The sequence below is a fragment of the Phymastichus coffea genome, unplaced genomic scaffold, assembly GCF_024137745.1.
Source record: "Phymastichus coffea isolate CEN01 unplaced genomic scaffold, Cenicafe_Pcof_1.1 PCOF00039, whole genome shotgun sequence".
Classification (NCBI taxonomy): domain Eukaryota; kingdom Metazoa; phylum Arthropoda; class Insecta; order Hymenoptera; family Eulophidae; genus Phymastichus; species Phymastichus coffea.
The window spans coordinates 1239732-1260024 of NW_026706850.1; the positions used below are offsets into that span (position 1 = coordinate 1239732).

Consider the following 20293-nt stretch of genomic DNA (forward strand, 5'->3'; position numbering starts at 1 on the left):
TGCGCAATGCGCAAGTTCGCAGTGTTCCGGTTCCCCCATTGAATCGACTTATTAACTATAACGTTCGAGGCGTTCATTCGTTCCGTGAATGTTTTCTTATTCGTAGCAAAGTAGTAACTTTGTAGACACGTGCAAGTGTGTGTTAAATTGCTGTGTCAATTAATAATATAAACTTTATATTACTATTACATTAAAATCTAAAATAATATATATGATGACGACTTAGTGATACACTCATGGGGGCATTTGGCGTGTCGGATCGATTAATGGAGAAATAGGCATTGCAGCGTTCACTTCAGAGTTGCTTTTGAATGATATAGATAATTTGAAAAGTTCTTTCCAAGAAGACAAGTGTTGCTAATTGTTGGTAAATACGATTTTGTATTATTTGCAACTACTATATTCTCATTACTCCATCGTTTTTAATCAAATAATTATCAAGTTTTTATGAAAAACTCATTCATACATATCATTGTCAATTAAGGGAGTATGGTGGGTACGTAGTTAGTTAGTTGAGAGAACGCCTCGACTTTATATTGACTCGCTTAGTACCAATCGTAAGTTTGGCAACGTCGCGCATATACTCCGCTCTAAACGCTCAACGTACGTCTGCTACCGCGTGTATTTATTATGCTTGCGGGCTAACCTATAAAAGGTAACCTGATGTTATACAGACTGAAAAAATGAGTGAGAAAAATAACAAGTGGTTTTGGAAAGGAAAAAGAGTGACAGAAAAAGTTTATCAACAGCGATGCAAGCAAGTACAGATTGGAAAAAATATAAAAAAAGTACGGAGCGAAAACATCGAAAAGAGTAAAGCATCAGTAACAGCATCAGCATTTTTTATTAACATGAACAGAATAATTTTTAATAAAAAAGTGAGCTTCGCTGATCAGAAGTTCGTAGCGTCATTCCGAAATCCGCGCCTATACCGAGGCACATGGAGTACAAGCGACGTTGCCACGTCGTCAATTCACTGACGAAAATCGTAAATTTACGATATAAATTAGTAAATATCTTTTGTTACAGGCTCTGATTGATAGTTTTGAAAGCACCAATGGATTCAGTATTTTTTTCTACGTCCCTCAGAATTTTTTCATAATTTTCTCATTTTTGAATATCTTTATAATAAAAAAAACAGCGTTTTCCCATAAGATCACATGTTAATTTTAAACATTAATTTCTCGGGTTTGAAGCTCTGAAGGGTCACCAAACTTGAACCATAGCTTAAGTGAACCATAATACACATTGTGTCCAAATTACAAGCAATTCTCATTTTTAATAGTCTTAGCCACCATACTCCCTTAATTTAGTGTATATTTAAAACTTCGAACTTACCTTAGAACATGTTTAGTTGTATGTTAATTCGGATTTATGTATTTATATTATTTATTATTTGTTTTCTTACGCATGAATTACAAAACGAATACAAATAGCGGTCAAACAAACTGTTTTCAATTTTTGAATTCTTGAGATTCAAAGTTTCAGCTTTTATTTCTTTTTGGAACCTTCTACAATCTAAGTTATCGTAAATATTTTGAAAAGAAATATATTTTAGTCTACTGACTTATAAAAAAAATTATCCTGACCGAACATTGATTCGCAATCCACGAAGTTCAAAATCCGAATTACGTTTGACTACTAACTGAGGTTAGGTCAAGGGCTTTTTTGACAAGTTATGCCCCCGCAACTCGGCAAAGAGAAGCACTTCGATATTCAAAAATAATTTGAATTTTGGACTTCGCGAATTAATAGTCCGGATAGTGTACAAGGTTTATTGTTACACCGCTTTTCAATAAAATCATTCCATTATAAGCATACAGAATCAACTCACGAAAAGCCAACACTGACGCTCGCTTTATCCACAAGAGCGTTACTTTTGCCAATTGATCATGCAACGTTTATAATATTGAAGGGAGCGATGCGAGCCTATAATAACAATAATTTTAGCAAATGTTCGCGTGCGACTGTATATTGGCCAGAAAAAAAATATAAATATACAGCCGGGCGCTGTCGGATCGATGTTTTTTTAGCCCGAGGAGTCATAACCAGAAATGGAATATAATCAGCAGCGTTCACCCGAGATGACAGCCTGGGGCATGGTACAAAAAGGCTTGAGGGGTTCCAGTATACACACACATAGTGAGAGAACGAAAGCGCGCACGCGGATATTGAGTTCAGCGGCGGCGGCGGCGCCGACGCCGCGTTGCCATGACGACCTATTTGCCGGCCCTCAGGCTACGACGTTCCTGCAACGCCTGCGAGCTTTATTCCCTCGCTGCTTGTGCTAATGTTCTAGCCTCAGGGCTGCTTGGATTCTCTCTGTCTCTCTCTTCTTTCTCTTTTCTTCTTTTTCTTTTCGCTTTCTCTCGAGTTTTGTGGATGCAATGGATTTTGAATTGTTTTTAGCAATGCAGCCAATGGACAGCTTTTGGACCAATACTTAGAAGTTCGGCGGGTTATTCGTTATGATACTATTTTTCTCAACGTCATCTTTGACTCTATCTATATTTATTAGAAATCGCAAATCCATCTGCAATTTGCGAAGAAACGGCAAAAAACAAAAAAAGAGGACGTTCGCACATGTACAGCTATAAACGAAATTTCCTTTTATTACGATAAATCTTTATCATAATTACAATGTATATCTTTCAGGATTTGTCGTTTATATTATACTTATTTATACCTTTCCACTTAATCATTAAAATTACGCTTAAAGCTATATTTTTTCCTCTTTTTATAGTATATGTATAAAACAAATGCATTTTTTTCAATACAAAGACCAATAAAGTTATTTAATATCTATGCTCTGTTGTAATGTTTTACGGAGCAAGCCTGCATGAGATCAAGATTTTATTATTTTATATTTTGGAGATAACAATGAATAATTTATTTCGTTGTTTTGAATTTTCTTTTGATCGAAACTTAGAAACCTCTTAATTATTGAATATTTACATAAGTATATAGTGCGCTTCCAAAGAGTAACTTCATACATTGATAATAATACAGTAATTTCATACACAAGCTTCATTAATTATTGACCGTATTGTTCGAATCAAATTTTTCATCCAACGTATGTTTGATAGTTTTAACAAAAATTTGCGCCGAGCACCACGTACAACTATGAAGCTAAATTTACATATATACTTTATGTAGATCAAGTTAGCAAATATTACAAAAATGGTGTTATATTTATAAGCTAATTTAATTCCTCATTTACATGACATATTGTACATATGATAACGTCTGTAGTAAGTAAAAATGACGAGTATCACGTAAAACAGTCGCAAAATCAACTCGAAAGAAAACACTTAACACAAATTAACATTGTCAACTATGAAGGAAAGGCGTAGGAAAGAATGATATTGAAGCTTTCATATAATAAAATATAATATAAAGTGCAAAAAATAGAATAGAATAAAATAAATAATATCTAGTGGTAAATACGCACTGGGTATGAAGGTGAAGCGATGTTTGGAAATGTACTATATATAATATTATCCGTTTTTCCCTCGAGAATTCCAGCGCAGACTTTCAATCAAATCAAACTTAGTCGAATCGAAAGTCAATCAATATATTACAATTTCGTTCTCCTCGTTTGAAACGACGTTATATTCATTTGATGAACGACGAATCTACACGTGAAATTGATGTGTATAATATTGTCATCCTAAATTCAATTCTTATATTTTCGTCTTGCTGTTCAATTTTTCTTTTGAAACAATCAGTTACTGCAACAAGCTCTGTGTAGAGAAAAAATCAGAAAGCTATCACAAAATGAAAATAATTTATTCACTCGTCCTTGTTTCGTCTAATCCTGAGCACATCATCGATTTTTCGTTGTTTGCAATACCGATTAAAGACCTCGCTCCGTCAGGTATTGTTGCCCGAAGATTGCCTAACAAACAAATACTCGGAAAATTGTTGGCCCTCGACACCACCGCCGTTACTCGCAACAACCCTGAAACCAGCATTTAGTAACCTCGTGATGGCCTGAACACTATTCAATTTACAGTAACCATTCAATGGAAATCTAATGACATGGCGTGCATCTTGTTGGTGCCAAGCGACGCCGGATCTTGCTTCGAGCACAGCCTGCGTGGTTTCCGGAAAAACCTCATCGAGGAGCGTCCGACCACCCGACAGCATAACGCGTTCGCCGAGATCCGGACTCACGTGCAGCGCAACGCATTCGTAAGTCTCGGCTCGGAGTTTGGTGTCCTGTTGAGAATTGGTTGGCGTCGAGCGACCGATATTGTTGCTTATACCACTCGCGCTGCTTCCTGTTGCGTCGCGTCGATTCAGTGACGTCTGCTGATCTGGTGGTGGGCTTGGCGTGCTCGATAATGGACTGCCACCGTTCTTTATGCGCTCTTTCTTCATTTGTTCTAATTGTCGGATCATCGCTGCAAAGACATTCATCTTATGAAATTAGAATGCAGGCGCTTTGCTGTTTAAGCGTGTGGCAATGGTATTATAGTTAAACACATTTTCCATCAACTAAAGAGATTAAAATATTTTATCTCAAGAAATTGAAAAAGCTATTTCTTAATATTTTTAATTGAAGTATAGGACTGAACTTTTCTTATTTTAGGCAGTTGTGTCTACATTTGAATAAAAATGTTCAAGTAGAAAGAATTTCAACTAAAAACAATATAATGTATTTTTTACTATAAAAAACTTTCACGCAGACTTCTAAATAGTAATATTCATTTTGAAAAAAACTATCTTCTCATTTCTAATGTCTTTTACTCGATATTCAAAAGCAACAAAAGCACTTACGAGCAATGTCGAAGTATCGAGCTTCCTCCAGTAACAGATCAAGATCGGCGAAATTGTCAGGTATCAGTAGTCGCGAGTTCCGCATGAAATTTAGTATGTGTCGGAACATTCCACCGTCCCTGTCGATGAAGTAGTGCTGTTTTAGCGAGTCCAACACTATTGGAATACTGCCGTTGAATAACTTTGCTAGCCTCGAATCTGGATACCTGAAAACAAATTTAAAAAAATTCTACATTAGACAACGATAATCGCTTTTTATTCAAATTGTCGACTGAAATCACATGCGCTATCCCTTTATAATCCCCTTCCCCTCATTTATTATCATTATTATTATTATTATTATTATTATATTTATTTTATTTATTTATTTTATTTTTATTATATATATATATACATTTAAGTGATGAGTGTCATGTTGCAGCATTTTTTCGTGATCTGATTGGCCAACCTATGATCAAGTTGTGTGGCGGTAAATAAATGTGTAAATTATGGTTTCGAGATGAAATTTTAGTAATTAAAATTCAATTGATAATAGTTGACATGGATCATTTTAAAGATAATGGAAGTAAAAAAGTAGTCTGCAACGTTATTATTTTAACACTACTTTTATGAAACTACGAGCGAGTAAATCATTTCGCTAAAACAAGAAGTTATGTTCTGAAACTGTTTCAATTATATTCTATTACTAATTGATAATCAAGTTTTTGAATGTATAAGATTGAAATGTAATGCCGCAATATTTATTCAAATAGTATGATAAACGTTTAATAATAATTTGATCCGATAGTTGAAAAGAACTAAAAGATTATCTATTATTGCAGTTTTCGATATGACAAATCATGATTTTGAAAACGTGTAACTGTTTTACTAATATTTTTTTCGGTGGTATGTGTTTTGTAGAAAAATTGAAAAATTCATCTTTATAACAAATTATTTATGTTAAGTAATATAGCAATAAATGACAAAGAAGATAAAAGCGCGCGAAGTTCGTCTTTCGTCACTAATCTAATTAAAACTTCTTTGGATACATTTAAGCTTCCGCGGCATTTTTGATGTATCAAATTGTTTTATTATATATATTACAAAATTCTAGTTTTAAGTATATCCGACTCCATGTACAACTGTATCTACAACTGTGCGAAATACAATGTTGTACAATGTTAATCTGTATAATATGATGTTGTAAATATTTGAAATCAATAAATACAAAAATACAAAATTAACTCATTGATTTTATCGCGAGTTTGTGAAAAATAAGATCTCAAAATACTAACCCACTGAGATCACTTTTTTCTGTGCTCCTGTACGCTCTGCAAGATGATTTAACGAGCGAGCGAGATTATATAGATTTTCTGAAAGCAGGTGATTGCTGCCGGGTTTATGTTTTATCGCCACCTGTACTCCGCGCAGCTGCCGAAGTTTTACCGATATAGGGTTAACAATACACTGTATTTTCTTAACTATAACGACATGCTGTACATCAACGGGGATTTTTACACCTTTCCCGCGGGGGTTGCCGAACTTACATGGTACACCAAAAAATAACAAACTGATAATCGTCCGCGAGGCAAGTTTTATTATACCCGCACGCGAAAAAATCGTGAAGTTTTACTCGCTGCAATTAGTTCTCGTCGTTTCTTTTGAATGCACGATCACGATTTTCACGCCGAACTCTGTCATTTGGCGCGTTTCAACGATTTCACCATTTACACGCGCGGCAATTCGACGCTTCCGAAACCTTTTTTTCCATCTGTCGACGGGAAGCAACCAATTTTTAATTTGTTTCTTTTTCGACCGACGATCTCGATGCGCGCAATGTTTGTCGTCATTAACTTTCGCATCCGCGAAGAAAGCGTTCAAATGTGACTCGGCTAGCGCTCGATTGTTGTAAATTGGAAAAAGGGGGGGGGGGGGAAGATATGGAATACGTGCGATCGCAGTGAGTTTTATTAAAAAAATGAGTCTTATGAAGGTTTTGATGTTTAAAGATTAATTTTGTGGCGCAATCATGGCACATGACTGAATTTACAAAGTTTTATATTTATTTGACGATTCTTACAGCTTCAATCAGCCAGTATGTAAAATTGTTGCTTATTAGCTATTCATGAATAAGTAATTTTCTTGTGATAACAGTTTTCTTCTTCTACAAATTAACGTATAATATAATAAACATCGTTTCGCATAACTCGAGTCCGCACAGCATTCCGATGTTTGGGTAAACGATATCCATCACATCAGCAGCTCCGCAGGCAACTGTTCGCATTTTTTCTCACACGCGAAGTCCGACGACTCAATCGCGCGTGCGATACATATGTCGAACAGTTAGCACTGTCTTGCTCAAATTTTTTTCTCATGACTGTCCTTAAAGGCTCGAATCTTCTCCCTTTTTCTCTTCGAGGTCTATCGTTTTAAACGACGCCTGTCCCTCAGAGATTTTTAGTTTTTTTCGCAAACATTGTTAAATTAAACATTGTAATATTTTGCTAAGCATATGCAATCTCGTTTCGTAATATTGAAATGTAAGTTTGCGATCGTAATTGCAGTTATTAAATTGATACTCTGCTAAATTAACCCTCATAGAAATTAATCATTTTTCAAACAATGGTAATTGTTAATTCTATCGTTGAGATCGCATAAAGTGCACTTACTTATTTAGATAAAAGCGATTATATTGTCTATACTTTCTATATTCCGTTCAACTTTATAATCCATCTTGAAAGTGTGTTGTATAGGTTTGGCTGTTAAAATGAAAGTGATAGATATGGATTGTATAGGAAAAATATTTAATCGGTAAACGTTTACACTTAATTATTGATCTCTCTATTGTGCTACTGTTAGAAAATAGGTACTTTGGGTCATAATATCGCCGTTTATAAAAAGTGAAAATTGCGTTTCCGAGAGCAACCTAAAATATCAATCTGATATGTATTTTTGCGTATGATATTACGTAAATCGCAATATTATGTAGTTGTAATTAATAACCGAGTTGGTATGAGTTTGTTTTTTTCCGAAAGTATTTTCTATTATCGGGATGTATTGATTATATTATATAGCTCTAGTCGAATAACAATATACAATTCCTTTAGTTCGCAAAAAAATTTATACTTGCTGCTGGTTCTAAATTTTAATTATGTGCAACCGTTTTTGATAATAATACCTTATCGACATTACATGATCAAGTTAGTTTGACAGTAGCTTTCGATATCTAATGACTTACACGAAAATGTTTTTATTAAAAAACGAATTACCACAATAGTCAGAGATTAATTTTTTGCGTTTTTATATTGATTAGCTAGAAAGTCAATGCGAGACTGAGATAATCGCCTATAGCATAGAAACAACACGAGGGAAGTTCTAATCAGCAAGAAATGCGAAAGTATAAAAATAGAATGAAAAAAATATTAAGAGATGACAAAGCTTTGCGAAAAGACTCGTGGATTCAAGTCATTTGTAAGCTGGATAAATTTTCGCGTGAAAGTCACGCATGAAAATCTTGATGGATATGTAGGGTAAGTGCACGCAACAACCTCCCTCCCTCCGTATTCGAGCATGTTTGTCATCATCTTTGCGCTATCCATGATCTAGAACTAAGTAACTCGCTAAAACTAATTCAAATTGACGTTGAATGCTTCTGTACAAAATACAATTAAAATTCGAGTCGTTGCATAATAGGCTAAGAGTTTTCGGGATAATAGAAACAGCGGTCGAATATCGGCCAGTCAAATTTTTCTGTATTAACTTCAAAAGATGATTATGAAATCGATTGTATGATCTTTGTAAAAGTCTCGGTCATCCAGATGTAAACCGTAAACGTTTTTTGCATCCTTTATTACAAGCAGCTATAAATTAAAAGTACTCCTTAACGTGGCAGTAATCGATGCACTTGCTCTGCACCAAGTTGTAACTCATCGCAATTGGTAAACTGCCCACTAAGTACATATCCCTTGACCTCTCGCACAGTAAGAGCCTCACTAAATATTTCCCAGATCCCAATGTAAGGCCGTACGTCATCACAGCAGCGCACAGCTCATCAGCATTAATCGTCGAACACTTGTCTTGCTACCTCCTCCTCGTTCTCCCCTTCAACATCTACATATATTTCTCGAATCTGGCTACAAAGGGAGGAGAGGAAGGAAAAAATTGGTCCCACGACTTGGTGAAAAAGCTGCAGGCGCGCGCGCGAGAAGCCAGACCGTCATTATTGTGCGCTATCGGCGGCGCAGAGGGGCGCGAGGAGGTGGAGGAGGAGGCCATGGGAACCGTATCCCCAAGGCTTATATACCACTTGCATATACATAAAACGCACGCGCCACACGCCCGAGATAAGGCTTTTGCGCGAGCGAGGGTGGAGAGAGTGCAGCGCGGCCTAACGCGTCTGCTGCTTCTTCTTCTTCTACTTCTTCTTCTTCTTCTTCATCCAGCGAGAGAGAAACAATGCGCGAAAATTAGCATGCGCTCTGTGCCTTTTCGCCCTCTCTCTCTCTCTCTCTCTCTCTCTCTCGCGCGCGCGCATTCACGAGTTGAGAAAGCTTTATCGAGATTAATGCCTACTCCATATCTCGTTTCTCGCGTTTGGTTTTATACGCGCTACGTGACTTTGCCCCGCGGGCTACTTTTTTCTGAGTGTCACTTGCTCCAGGGGCGAGAGGAGCTGTGAATAGTTTCTGATTGTTACGGCTCATGTAAAATGTAATGATCTACTACAATGGAAATAGACGAGCTGAAGTCAGCTGATATCCAATTTCGGATATTTCAATTGAATGACATCGAAATTTGAAATTGTACGTGGAACGTTCGAAATCAAATTTACTTTAGCGGACTTGTCTCTACGATCTGCAGTATGTGTGCGATGCGCGCCTCGATTGCTAATTATGTTATAATTAACGAACTTGTGTATATAACCGTGCGCCGTGGAAGGTAAATAAAAGGAATTGAGTCGTTAATTCGCAGTCAGCTTATGTGCAATATTGCTCGATCAAATCGAGAAAGCGTGCGTGCTTTACAACAAGCTGTAAACAAAGAGAGAATCGATTGTCGTTGAGTCATAAAACGTGAGTCATCGCGTGCAATGCTAAAATGTCACTATATACAATGTAAAAACGCGCAAGGAGTCTTGAACTTTATGTATCGCTGGGAAGAACGAGGATTTGAGATTGATTGAGATATTTATTGGTTCGAGGATAAAATGTAATTCGTGGATGAGTACATTTGCAAAGGACAGAATTCTTCTCCGGTTAAGTTTTCTACTATAAATTTATCTTCATTCGTTTTCTATTATAAATTTACGAGCTTCTCAAGTCAAACCAACGAAAAAGGAACAACCGAAGATTCCCCAGCAAGTCGGTATGAAGTATCATTGAGGCCGTCGCCCGAAAACACATCGACAGCGACAATTAAGCCGATAATACAACGAACGAACGAAAGAGGACGGGGCAAAAAAAGGCCTAAAGGCGGAGGAGGATGACGAGAAAAAAAGAGAGAGACAGAGAGAGAGAGAGAGAGAGAGAGAGAGAGAGAGAGAGAGAGAGAGAGAAAGGGAGAGAGAGGCCGTGATTACCGCAGGCCATTGGTAGGGCACAGAGAGCCGATCCTCAGGTCAGATCTCTGACTTTCTGCACTGCGCGAGAACTCTCCTCTCTCTCTCTCTCACTCTGGGAAAACTCTGAGCGATCGGCTCACATCACTCAGATTCTCCCGCCGCGCGCAGCCGCGCTCTGCTTTCGGCGACGTACCCAAGGCGTTTTACTGTACCGCTCTGTTTTTTAAAAAATTTTTGTGAATTATTGTGTGCGTATTTAGATATGTTGAGTTTGACTTGTTAATTCGTGGAGAATTATTCGAATGGACTGTCGATCAGGGCGGTATATTTATTGCCATTAAAATTTTTTATACATTTTCGTGTCAAAGCGTGATAGCTTTCCAAAAATTATGAAGAATACGTAATTCATCGAGTAAATTGATTGACAGGTGATATTACCATTGTGATTAGCAATTAGTTTGAAAATGACATGTCATTTGAGAAACTTATACATTCAGATTAGTAAATGAAATGAAAAATAAACAAATTTAATTTGGAATTGTAAAAGTTACGCAATTAAAAAAAAAATTATCGTCTCTCTGAATGTAAATTCAAAAGAACAAAAATCAAACCGCATGCACATGTACACTCCCGGAAGTGGAATTAAAAAACAAACGATGCAACGTTCGCAAAGTGGAATGCAGCAGTGGTGCGACGCGGTGGAAGGCGATTACTATCGCAACGTAATACGAGCAGCGAAATGAAAAAAGTATAGGCCGCGTGATAGAGAAATCGACAAAGCGATCGGGCAACGGTGCTAATGACTGAGATACATATTCAACCTGATATACATGTCGAGCAAGAGAATTGAGCGCGTACACGCTTAGCTTTTTCTTTTTCTCCATTGCGATTGGCTTAGAATGCCGTCGTGCTAGAAAATTTATTCATTACTCGATATGGAGGAAGTTTATATATATATTTTTGCCGGTCTCCTATCGAAGCCTGACAGCAACGCTATTACTGGATAATTGTCCGCGAATGAATTGCATGTATATTTCAAATACCTAATGGTTTTAATTAAGCCATTGCGCACCACACTGAAGTTTGAGTCAATGATTTCCTTCCCTTGAAATTATTCCATTAATTCCGCGCTATTCGCGTAACCCGTAAAAATGTAGTTGTAAGTTCGCACGATTTTCGTCATTTTCCAAGACTTGCTAGACGTCAGCGTATAACAATATAATAACTAATGATGTAAACGTAGCTGACGTGCAATAGATGTATGTTAAAGTTAATAATTTCACATCCGGCGATTTGCCTACGTTCGTCCATGACTGGAATTCAAAAGTAAGCATAGACGGGCGCGCGCGTATCGATAGCGATCGGAATGAGTGGCAAGGACGCGCGGTAGCCGCGGATATCTAATTAATTAGATCGGCACACTTTAATGCGCGGATAGAAACTGGCTTTAGCGAGCTTCAGCTATGGAAAAGATTCAGCTGTGTGTGTGTACAACGTGCTTGCTGCCGTTGTGTATTAGAGATGATCGATGCGTTGCGCGCTTCGCGGATTGCCTTTTGGCGTAATTGCATATGGTTGATTGTTCTCTAAATCATGATTAACTTGCCGCGCATGTGAAAGTATACTTAAGGCCAGCGATTTATAAGTAACAGTTTTAATAAGTAAAAGATGATTAAGACATTTTTTCAACTAGCGATCATTCTACAAAAAAAAATGCGTTAATCAAGCGCGGATTTGCCAAATTTTCAAATTAAGCGTGTCCCCGCTGTTCGTGTTTGTCATACCTTTCATTCCACGCAAATCGAACTAGAAGTCCAAAAATAGCTCAAAGAAACGTATACGATTTTCCATAATTGTTTGGAATTTAATAAAAGATGATAAATGATGATCACCTATACGCTGCAAATCATATCGAGAAATAATCTATCAACGTCGAGTAAAAGAAATTAAGCGAAATTATGGTTTCTGACTTATTTTGGGCATAGAATTTCAATTAGAAATCTGATTGACGTTATTTTTATTGTATTTTTATTAAATTCCAATAAGCAGTTCTAATGTATAAAAATTCACCAGAGATTTTACGTTGCTTTAGCAGTTCCACGAGCAAGAAAAGGGACATCAGAAAATAATAGCTAATGGGTATAAATAGTTTGAAGTTTTTAACATAGCGCGCAATGTAAAAATCGTAAAATGAAAAGCGTGCAGTTTGAACTTTTGAAAAAAAACCAGTGCAGAATTAATCTCCTTGTTGAAGTCGTTAAAATAGAAGATAAACTTACTTGGTGAGAGTTTCGAGGGAAGATGTGTAGATAGTTCCACCGACGTCGATGTGCACAGGTGCAGTGTAACGAGACGCGGCTGCTACGCATGGGATACCCGTCATCTTTTGGCTGTAAGCCGAAATGGCGGCTGGTGTTGGCGGTGTTGGCGACGACGAGTTCGACATCGTGGGTGACGTGGCCGGCGAACTGCTTGGCGACATCAATCTGATGGAAATACTTGGCACATTTTAGCTACAATTAGATTTTTTGTATTCGGTTGTTTAATATTTGAATGTATTTCTTTTTTGTTATTTAGAGTTTTTTCAGAAAAAAATTATGAAATTTATTAAATTTATTAACTGAAGCCTGTAGGTTCTATGACGGAAAAATAAATGTTCACTGTTAGAATAGAAAAATCACGTTTATGTATTTATATTTGTTTTTAATAACAATTTTCATATTTTGCGCCTTCGCTTGATTTGCAATATTATATAATTTGAAATTTTTAATTCGTAGAATTAGAAGGTAAATTGAATGCGCCATTATATTTGATAATGTCTTTTTAAGTGCAGGCTTTTCCGTATTAAAGAATCGGCCAAGAAATAGTAATAGAATTTATTCTTCTACTGACATTAAAGATATATTCGTGTTGTTTCTATAAGTTTATTATACTGTAGTTGAATAACTTTATTGGTTCACTATTGCAATTGCAGAATAAAAGTTTTGCATTTGACACTGGCTTGTAAACCCAGTTAACATAAGCCAATTTAATGGGAGTATTACTGACATTTTTCATTAAAAAGATAAAAATTAAATTACAAGTCCAATTTTTGGCAGCGAGAAAAACGTGTCCCATTTATTCGAATTAGTGTATTATTCTACAAATTTTATCAACTCAGAGAATGTAGCATTTTCAATTGCGTAAAACGTCATATAAGAAAAAAGCATTAATATTAATTACACCACTTTGATTGCGATTTAAAAGAAAAATAAATATAAAGGGCTGTAATTTTTTGTTCAAGAATATTATACATTTCAACTATCGACGTAATATACTTCTATTTTGTCGCATAATCGGTAAAATAAGATTATTTTATAGCAGCATTTCTTCAAAATAGAATATAAATATTTCCATCTAGTAATGAAATACATAATTGCTTTTTAATATTATTTATTAGATCCTAACACGTTTATGTTGTTATAGTAGGTCGTTTCGCTAAAGTTTATTTCAATTTACTTCGCTTCAGGCAAATCTAATGAAAATAAATATTGCTGAAAGAGAAAAAAAAAATTGAAATACATATGTTTAAAGAATCCCGTATATTGTTCGAATAAACGAGTGATTTCAATATAGTCTCGTGAATATTCGTGAGATAGCGTATGCAAGTATGTAAAGGCGTGAGTGTGCGCACCTACCTCATTTTAATTTGAGCGCTAGGGAACATATTGCGTTGTGCCGTCAGCTCTGCTTTCGCGTCCTTCCCGTCGGCCTCACATTTCCGCCTGCAATCAGAGTTCATGTTTGGCAATGTTAATACATCCCGACTATTTCGTCATTTACAGTGCCTTAAACAAACCATTTTCTCATTTCGCCTTTGCACTACGTGTAGTTTGGAGCTTAATACCTTTTCTTTTTTATTACACTAAGAGCTACCTTCGTAAATATACATATTTTTGTGTTTTATGACAGCAAATTATATAATTAGATGTATTGCATGGTAAATTGTAGCGAAATAAATATATTGGACGTATTTCATTTTCTCAAAGCGCAGCAAATTATCTTGCATGGACTTTCATTGAGAAACGCGTTGTTATAAATGATGCTATCTTGGTAATTAATTGATCATTGAAATTTGTATCAGTAGGTCAATGAGATGACGCAGTAAAATAATTTCGTTAACTGATTTTCGAGAACAACTGCATGGGATCGTGCAAATTAACTCTCGATAAAAAGTAAAAGATAAATCAAAAGACAATCAACGTAATTGTTTAGAAGTACTAAAATAATAATAATAACGTCGATTCGATTGAGTCGGTTAATGAATTTTATGTAAAAAGAAAAAAAATTCGTTGGAACTGAAGGGAGTCAACTGATTTGTTTATTGTGTACATAAAAAAAATTCATTTCAGTCTTTTCGAATCCCAATCAATATTTTCACTCTCGAATTTCGTATTTTTCATTCAGCGCAATTCGTTTTTATCGCTTAAATAGTCAGTTATTTCTTGAACTTCTTTTTCTTCAAAATTGAGTTACGATACAACTAAAATACAACTCTAAATGTGAAAAGGCGTTCTATCAATTATGGTATGCATCAGTTACTGAAGTTACGCTCCTCGATTCGAGTAATTCAATCTGGTGTACGAAGCTTTCCGAGTTGAATTCGTAAAAGCGACGTAGCCAACCCACGCCAACGTTAAAAACATCTTCCATGGAAAAATCGATCGACCGCGGCGCAAAGCGCAACAAAGTTCCTGGTGAAAAGAAGTGAAAAAAACTGTCGATAGAAATGGATGTGGAGCGCTTAGGCGCGTTCGCAAGGAAACGCTCGAGAGCGATAAACTATTATAGACTAGCGCGATTCTCCAGCGGCTGTTGGCCCGCGGACATTGGCATCGCATATGAGCCGCAAGCACCAACTTATATGCCGAAGAGAGAGATGGACGATCTGATATATAAGCCTGGCGCATTTACCTGCACAGTTCGTATTTAGATTTATAGGCGAGTGCGATAAAGCATTATAAACATATAGCCGAGGCATCTCTCTTTTTTATATTCCTTCTTCTCGCGCTGTTGCTTTTGTTCTGATCGCTGTGCGATGCCGCAGAGCTGTGAACCGTCATTTCAAGCTTCGCGATATTGGTCTGCGAGGTTTTGAATAAGTATGGAGATCTTGCCTGCGCGAGCGAGCTTTTGTTTGCGAGACTTTTTCATTTTCACGATAGATCGAGATGCTCGTAGCGTGCCACTAATATACTGATACTGATATTGTAATGCTTACGATAATGTTATCGAGACAATCTGGCTAAGTTTTTCATAGTTACCTACGTGATTCTTACAATGGAAATAGCTCGTAGTCTAAGTATCGTGGAAAGTTTTCTAATATTATCAAATGAAAGATGCGATTAAATCCTTTGCGATATAGCAGGATAATCGTCGCAGACATCATAACAGCTGGAAAGGTATGTAGTTTTGAAATACTATGCCACCGAAATATTCTGTAACATGCTTTCTTTCGCCTTTTTTGTATGCACCCTTAATAAGTAATTGGCATACACAGTTTTGTATAATTTTAGTAATCTCAGTGATTACAACGTTATTCCTCTGGGGTTCTATTATGATTCAAATACAGGCCTTTAGATACCTTCACCGCAATTCACAAAAATTGAATTACAATTCAATAATATATACCACGCATGTTGCATATGTACCATGATAGATGTGTTAATATAGCGCAATATCAGGCTTAGCTCATATACTAAGGATCCTCTCTGATAATAAAAATAATAATAATAATAATCGACACTGTTGCGCTGATATAGTTCATTTTTTTCGTATATATGGAGAAGATAATTAAATTGAAAACCCGCAAGTGAAACTCGACGCGCAGTAAACCAATTCGCAAAAACAAAAGAATACAAGAAGAATAAATAAAAAAATCTTGGCTACTGGCCCCGAAGCGTATTAAATCCACCTAATTTTCCTTCGTTCAAGTGCGCGCCCACTTGAAAATTGAAATCGCCCGAGGAAATGGGGATTGTATGCGGATCTGCTGTGCGCGCTCGCGGGGTCATAGGCTCCACCTATACTTTATATATCCTGCACACTTTCATAAATATACTGTGCAAAACTTTATCACTCTGCGCGAATATTCTGGATTTCCGCATTTTTGCTTATTGTTTGTCTTCGCTGTATTATGGAGTATTTTGGCTCGAAATTCTACTAGAAGTGTCGAGAGGATTTTTCCAGAAGAAAACTAATAAAAAAAGTGTACAGCAATGGATAATTGGACATACAAAAAGAGTAGTGCGTGAATGCAAAACCCGGTAGCGCACGCATTCAAATATATAGCGCGCGCATGCAGCAGCAACTTTCACTCGCGTAAGTTTATAGACGAAACGAAAAAAATGTCGATTTACAGCGTGATCTTGAGTTCCGATTGGATATACTCTTTATAAGCCGAGCCAGACCGTTAACTAATTACTCGAAGTGAAAACTGTTTTACGTCGTCAATACATATAGATTGAATTATTATTCTCTATGTAGTTGCGATATTAAACCAGCCACCATGCGCGTAAAATCAATACACGCTATATATACCAATGACGGTTTACTTCTAATAAATTTCCAGACGTCGATTGGTAAATGCCAAAATAGAAAACAATGCGGAAATGATTATTTTTCGATTCGGCCAGGTGGAATTTCATCATGCTTTGGTGGTCTGTAAATTACATCCGAGTGAGCTTCAATTGTTTTGCCAAGGCAATTTCTGCTGCGGTTTTGGGTCGAATGGATATAATTTCGTTATATGCGATTATCGGAACCCTTTTTGTCTCTCGTCGTTTCTTTTGCATATATCTGTTCTAGTTTTTCGTTTTACGTTTGTTTGTTATTCATTTATTCTATACTCTATTCATATGACAGACTATTGAAACACTCGCATAATGTTCATTACAGACAAATTGAGATTTTCAACAATTGACAGAACATTTCTATTGGATCTTCACCAACCCAGAAGAACAGATTGCGGAAATATCTGTCGAGAAAAGTCGGTAAATTATTTATTTATTTCCTCAATTTAATACAACATAATATCATCATTCAAAATAAATATTTGTTCAAGCATAGGAGCGTTATAAAATCATAAAGTTAATTTACATTATGAGGTTGGAACTAGGTAGAAATTAATGTGATAAAAAAATATTATATAATAATTTACTCAAAGTGAAAAAGTAATTAACTACTTATTTACTTGTCTTCGTTTGCACATTTCTTGAATTATCAATAATTTTCCTGCTAAGTATATAATGTTCAATTACGAACTCTCGCGAAGAAAAGAATTCAGCCACTGCAATTCGAAAAATTCATCGTCAAATCTCACTTCAAACAGCAACGTATCTTTCAAAGTCAGCGTGGTAATAAAGCAACTCGGATGCGTCACGTTATTGCGTGCTTGAATAGGCGTACGAGTGGGTGTGTTGTCGATGCGTGGGTGGCAGATTTTTTCGAATATAGACATGCACGCAAAGTTTGATATAACCCCGAGAGAATGTGCACGTGCGTGCGTTCCAGTGCATTTCCTTGTTCAACAATCATTTTTGTTTGTGCAACGAATTTGATTTAATATGTTGTTCTGCGGAATGAAAAACGCGCCTCGCGACTACCAGAAATTCGCATACGTTATTTGACGGTATAAGTAGATGTGAATCGAGTATATTCCCATATAAGTATATGTAGTTGCCGCAAGGCTCATTACAAAATCTTAGCGCTATACCGATAATATCCAATCGATTACCAATCATTCGTTTTTCGCTTTTACGACTCGCGTCATTTATTCTTATTATATGCTTTGAGAGGTGGAATATATATTACTATCGCGTCGTGGTAGCAGTCGTGGTAGTCGTGGTGAGCTCCTTTGCTTGATTCTTTATCCGCGTTGTTACACGTACATCTATACATGAGAGTTTTTTGTTCATGAAAATCAAAATAAATTATTTCTTTTATGTTGTGGAATCTATTAAGAAAGCTTTAAAGTAAGTCTATAATAATTTACCCCACCCTTTTCTCTTCGAGGAAATTCTAATCAGACTTGAATATGTTACTGAAATTAAAATTGGTTGAATCATGTTTGTTTGGCAGTAATTAGCATAAAAATCTTCGATAGTACCCTTACGATGTATATATGGATCCAAAGTGCCTAGAGAACAAAACTGCCGGAGCGCCGTGCTATAGGAAAGCCAGTTTCGCTCGAGTGCACGGTAAATTGTCCTTGCGGGCGCACAAGTCGATTATACGGCCGTTTTATGGTTGCAAGCGAGAAAAACCCTTCTCTCTCTCTCTCTATCTCTCTCACGGCCCTTTGACAGTTCAAAATGACTCTACGGACCGTAAAGACTCAATATGTTTCGCTTGTCTTGTTGCACTGCTAGTGGGCGCGCAAGGCTTCTATAGCAGTCAGGTTTTACGTCGGTTTCACGTAGTTTTGCAAGTGTTTCATTTTCCGCTTGTTTTACACATTCGTTATTTATTGGTCGAGATATTTTTTGAGTAACTAGACAAAATTTTCGAGAAAATTCAAGTATCGTTTTATATTGTTCTCGAATAATCGAATCATTGTTACCAAATCGTACGAAAATTTGTCAACATTCTAAAAATAGTAATTTTAATATCACCGCAGTAATGTATTTCAACAAAATTGAATAGTCTATGTCAAAAACGGAGTTTGATGAATGCTTGTTTTGTAACGAAACTATTTATGAATTCTTTATGAACAAAAAAGTTCATTGGATTTCAAATTTTCTGAAAAATGGACTTTATACATTTTTTATTTGCTGCCTTAGATTTTTACTTTGATTTTTATGTGCGCAAAGTTTCCAAATAAAAATCAATTAATAATTTACAATTAAATAATTTCACGACTCATTTTCGAAAACATATTCCGAAGAAAAGATTTTTTACCACAGATGCATGGCTAGGAATTATCTGTCAAAAGAAAAGTTTTAAACACTATATATAAGTGAGTGTTATACATTACTATTAATTTATTTATTTACGTTAAATATAGTTTAATTTCAAAGAGAAATCTTACACGTCGACAAATAAGTATTATATTTTTTTCTCTAAGCTTCTTACGACAATCGTCATATCGTAAGAGAGCAAGCATGTTTCTATTTTTCGTGGATTAACGGATAATCGTTTCACTCAGCTCTGTTTCTTATTCGATCCTTAACCGGTGATCATTAAGTCGTTTATCGATTGCGACTAGTGTCAAGTAAGGCCAGATTGTAAAAACTTGGATTTCAGAAAACAATGCTCTCCGATTGGAAATTATAATTATATCGACCGAAAAATCAAAGCCAAGTTTTACGTGGAAACCTAAATACTTCTCTAAAACTTAAGTACAAGTGCCGAAGGCTAAGAAATGCGCTATCCAAACAGGAAATTGAAGATTCTCGCTGGCGCAACCCAGAAAACTAGTTTTATTTTATTTTTTCGCATCGTAATACAAATAAATTTTAGATAACCGATAAAATCATTCCGTGATCATCCTAACTGTTGTCCAACGGAGAGCTTACTTAAATTCTAAATCGACTTTATTTCTTATCGGTCAACAATTGAGAAGAAGCTTCATCCTCAGCACCTTAAAAACACGCGTTAGTGCATGGCAGCGTTGACGGGTTTCACCTGTACGTCTCGCACGGCTTATATCTTAGTATTGATTGGTTAACTTTCATCGCGGAGCTAAGCTCCGTTTCAAGTCGCATTAAATCGCCACATGGGAAAAGGACGCACGAAAACCCCTCGAAGATATTCAGAAGCAGAAGCTCGCTTCTTTCGCGCGATTGATAATTAGAAATTTCTGAAATTTATGGCTTTGTCTTGTTTTACTCGCGCGAAGTACTTTTAAGCGCGGCAATTTGGCACAGTTAACAACCGTTACGTACGCGTGACACGCGTGCAAGCAACAGGAGAGCAGTCAGCTTGCTCACAACT

The 20293-nt window shown here is 36.3% G+C and overlaps 2 protein-coding genes across 3 annotated transcripts in view; one reads left to right on the forward strand and one right to left on the reverse strand.

Moving 5' to 3' along the window:
* The first annotated feature begins 74 nt into the window (after window positions 1-74).
* Window positions 75-20293, forward strand: part of LOC131664002 (F-box/LRR-repeat protein 7-like) — a 44145-nt gene continuing 23926 nt past the window's right edge. The window contains exon 1 of the mRNA XM_058934815.1: window positions 75-367. The gene's annotated coding sequence lies outside the window, so the exon portion shown is untranslated. The remainder of the gene's footprint in view (window positions 368-20293) is intronic.
* Window positions 2042-20293, reverse strand: part of LOC131663860 (BTB/POZ domain-containing protein Tiwaz) — a 28365-nt gene continuing 10113 nt past the window's right edge. The window contains exons 2-5 of one of the 2 annotated variants that reach the window (XM_058934570.1): window positions 13999-14085; window positions 12601-12807; window positions 4783-4988; window positions 2042-4406 (exon numbers count right to left, since the gene is read on the reverse strand). In XM_058934570.1, the coding sequence (XP_058790553.1) occupies window positions 3874-4406; window positions 4783-4988; window positions 12601-12807; window positions 13999-14027 (975 nt within the window). In that variant the 5' untranslated portion in view covers window positions 14028-14085 and the 3' untranslated portion in view covers window positions 2042-3873. Of the gene's footprint in view, window positions 4407-4782; window positions 4989-12600; window positions 12820-13998; window positions 14086-20293 lie in introns of both variants that reach the window. The other variant, XM_058934569.1, reaches the window with a different exon arrangement.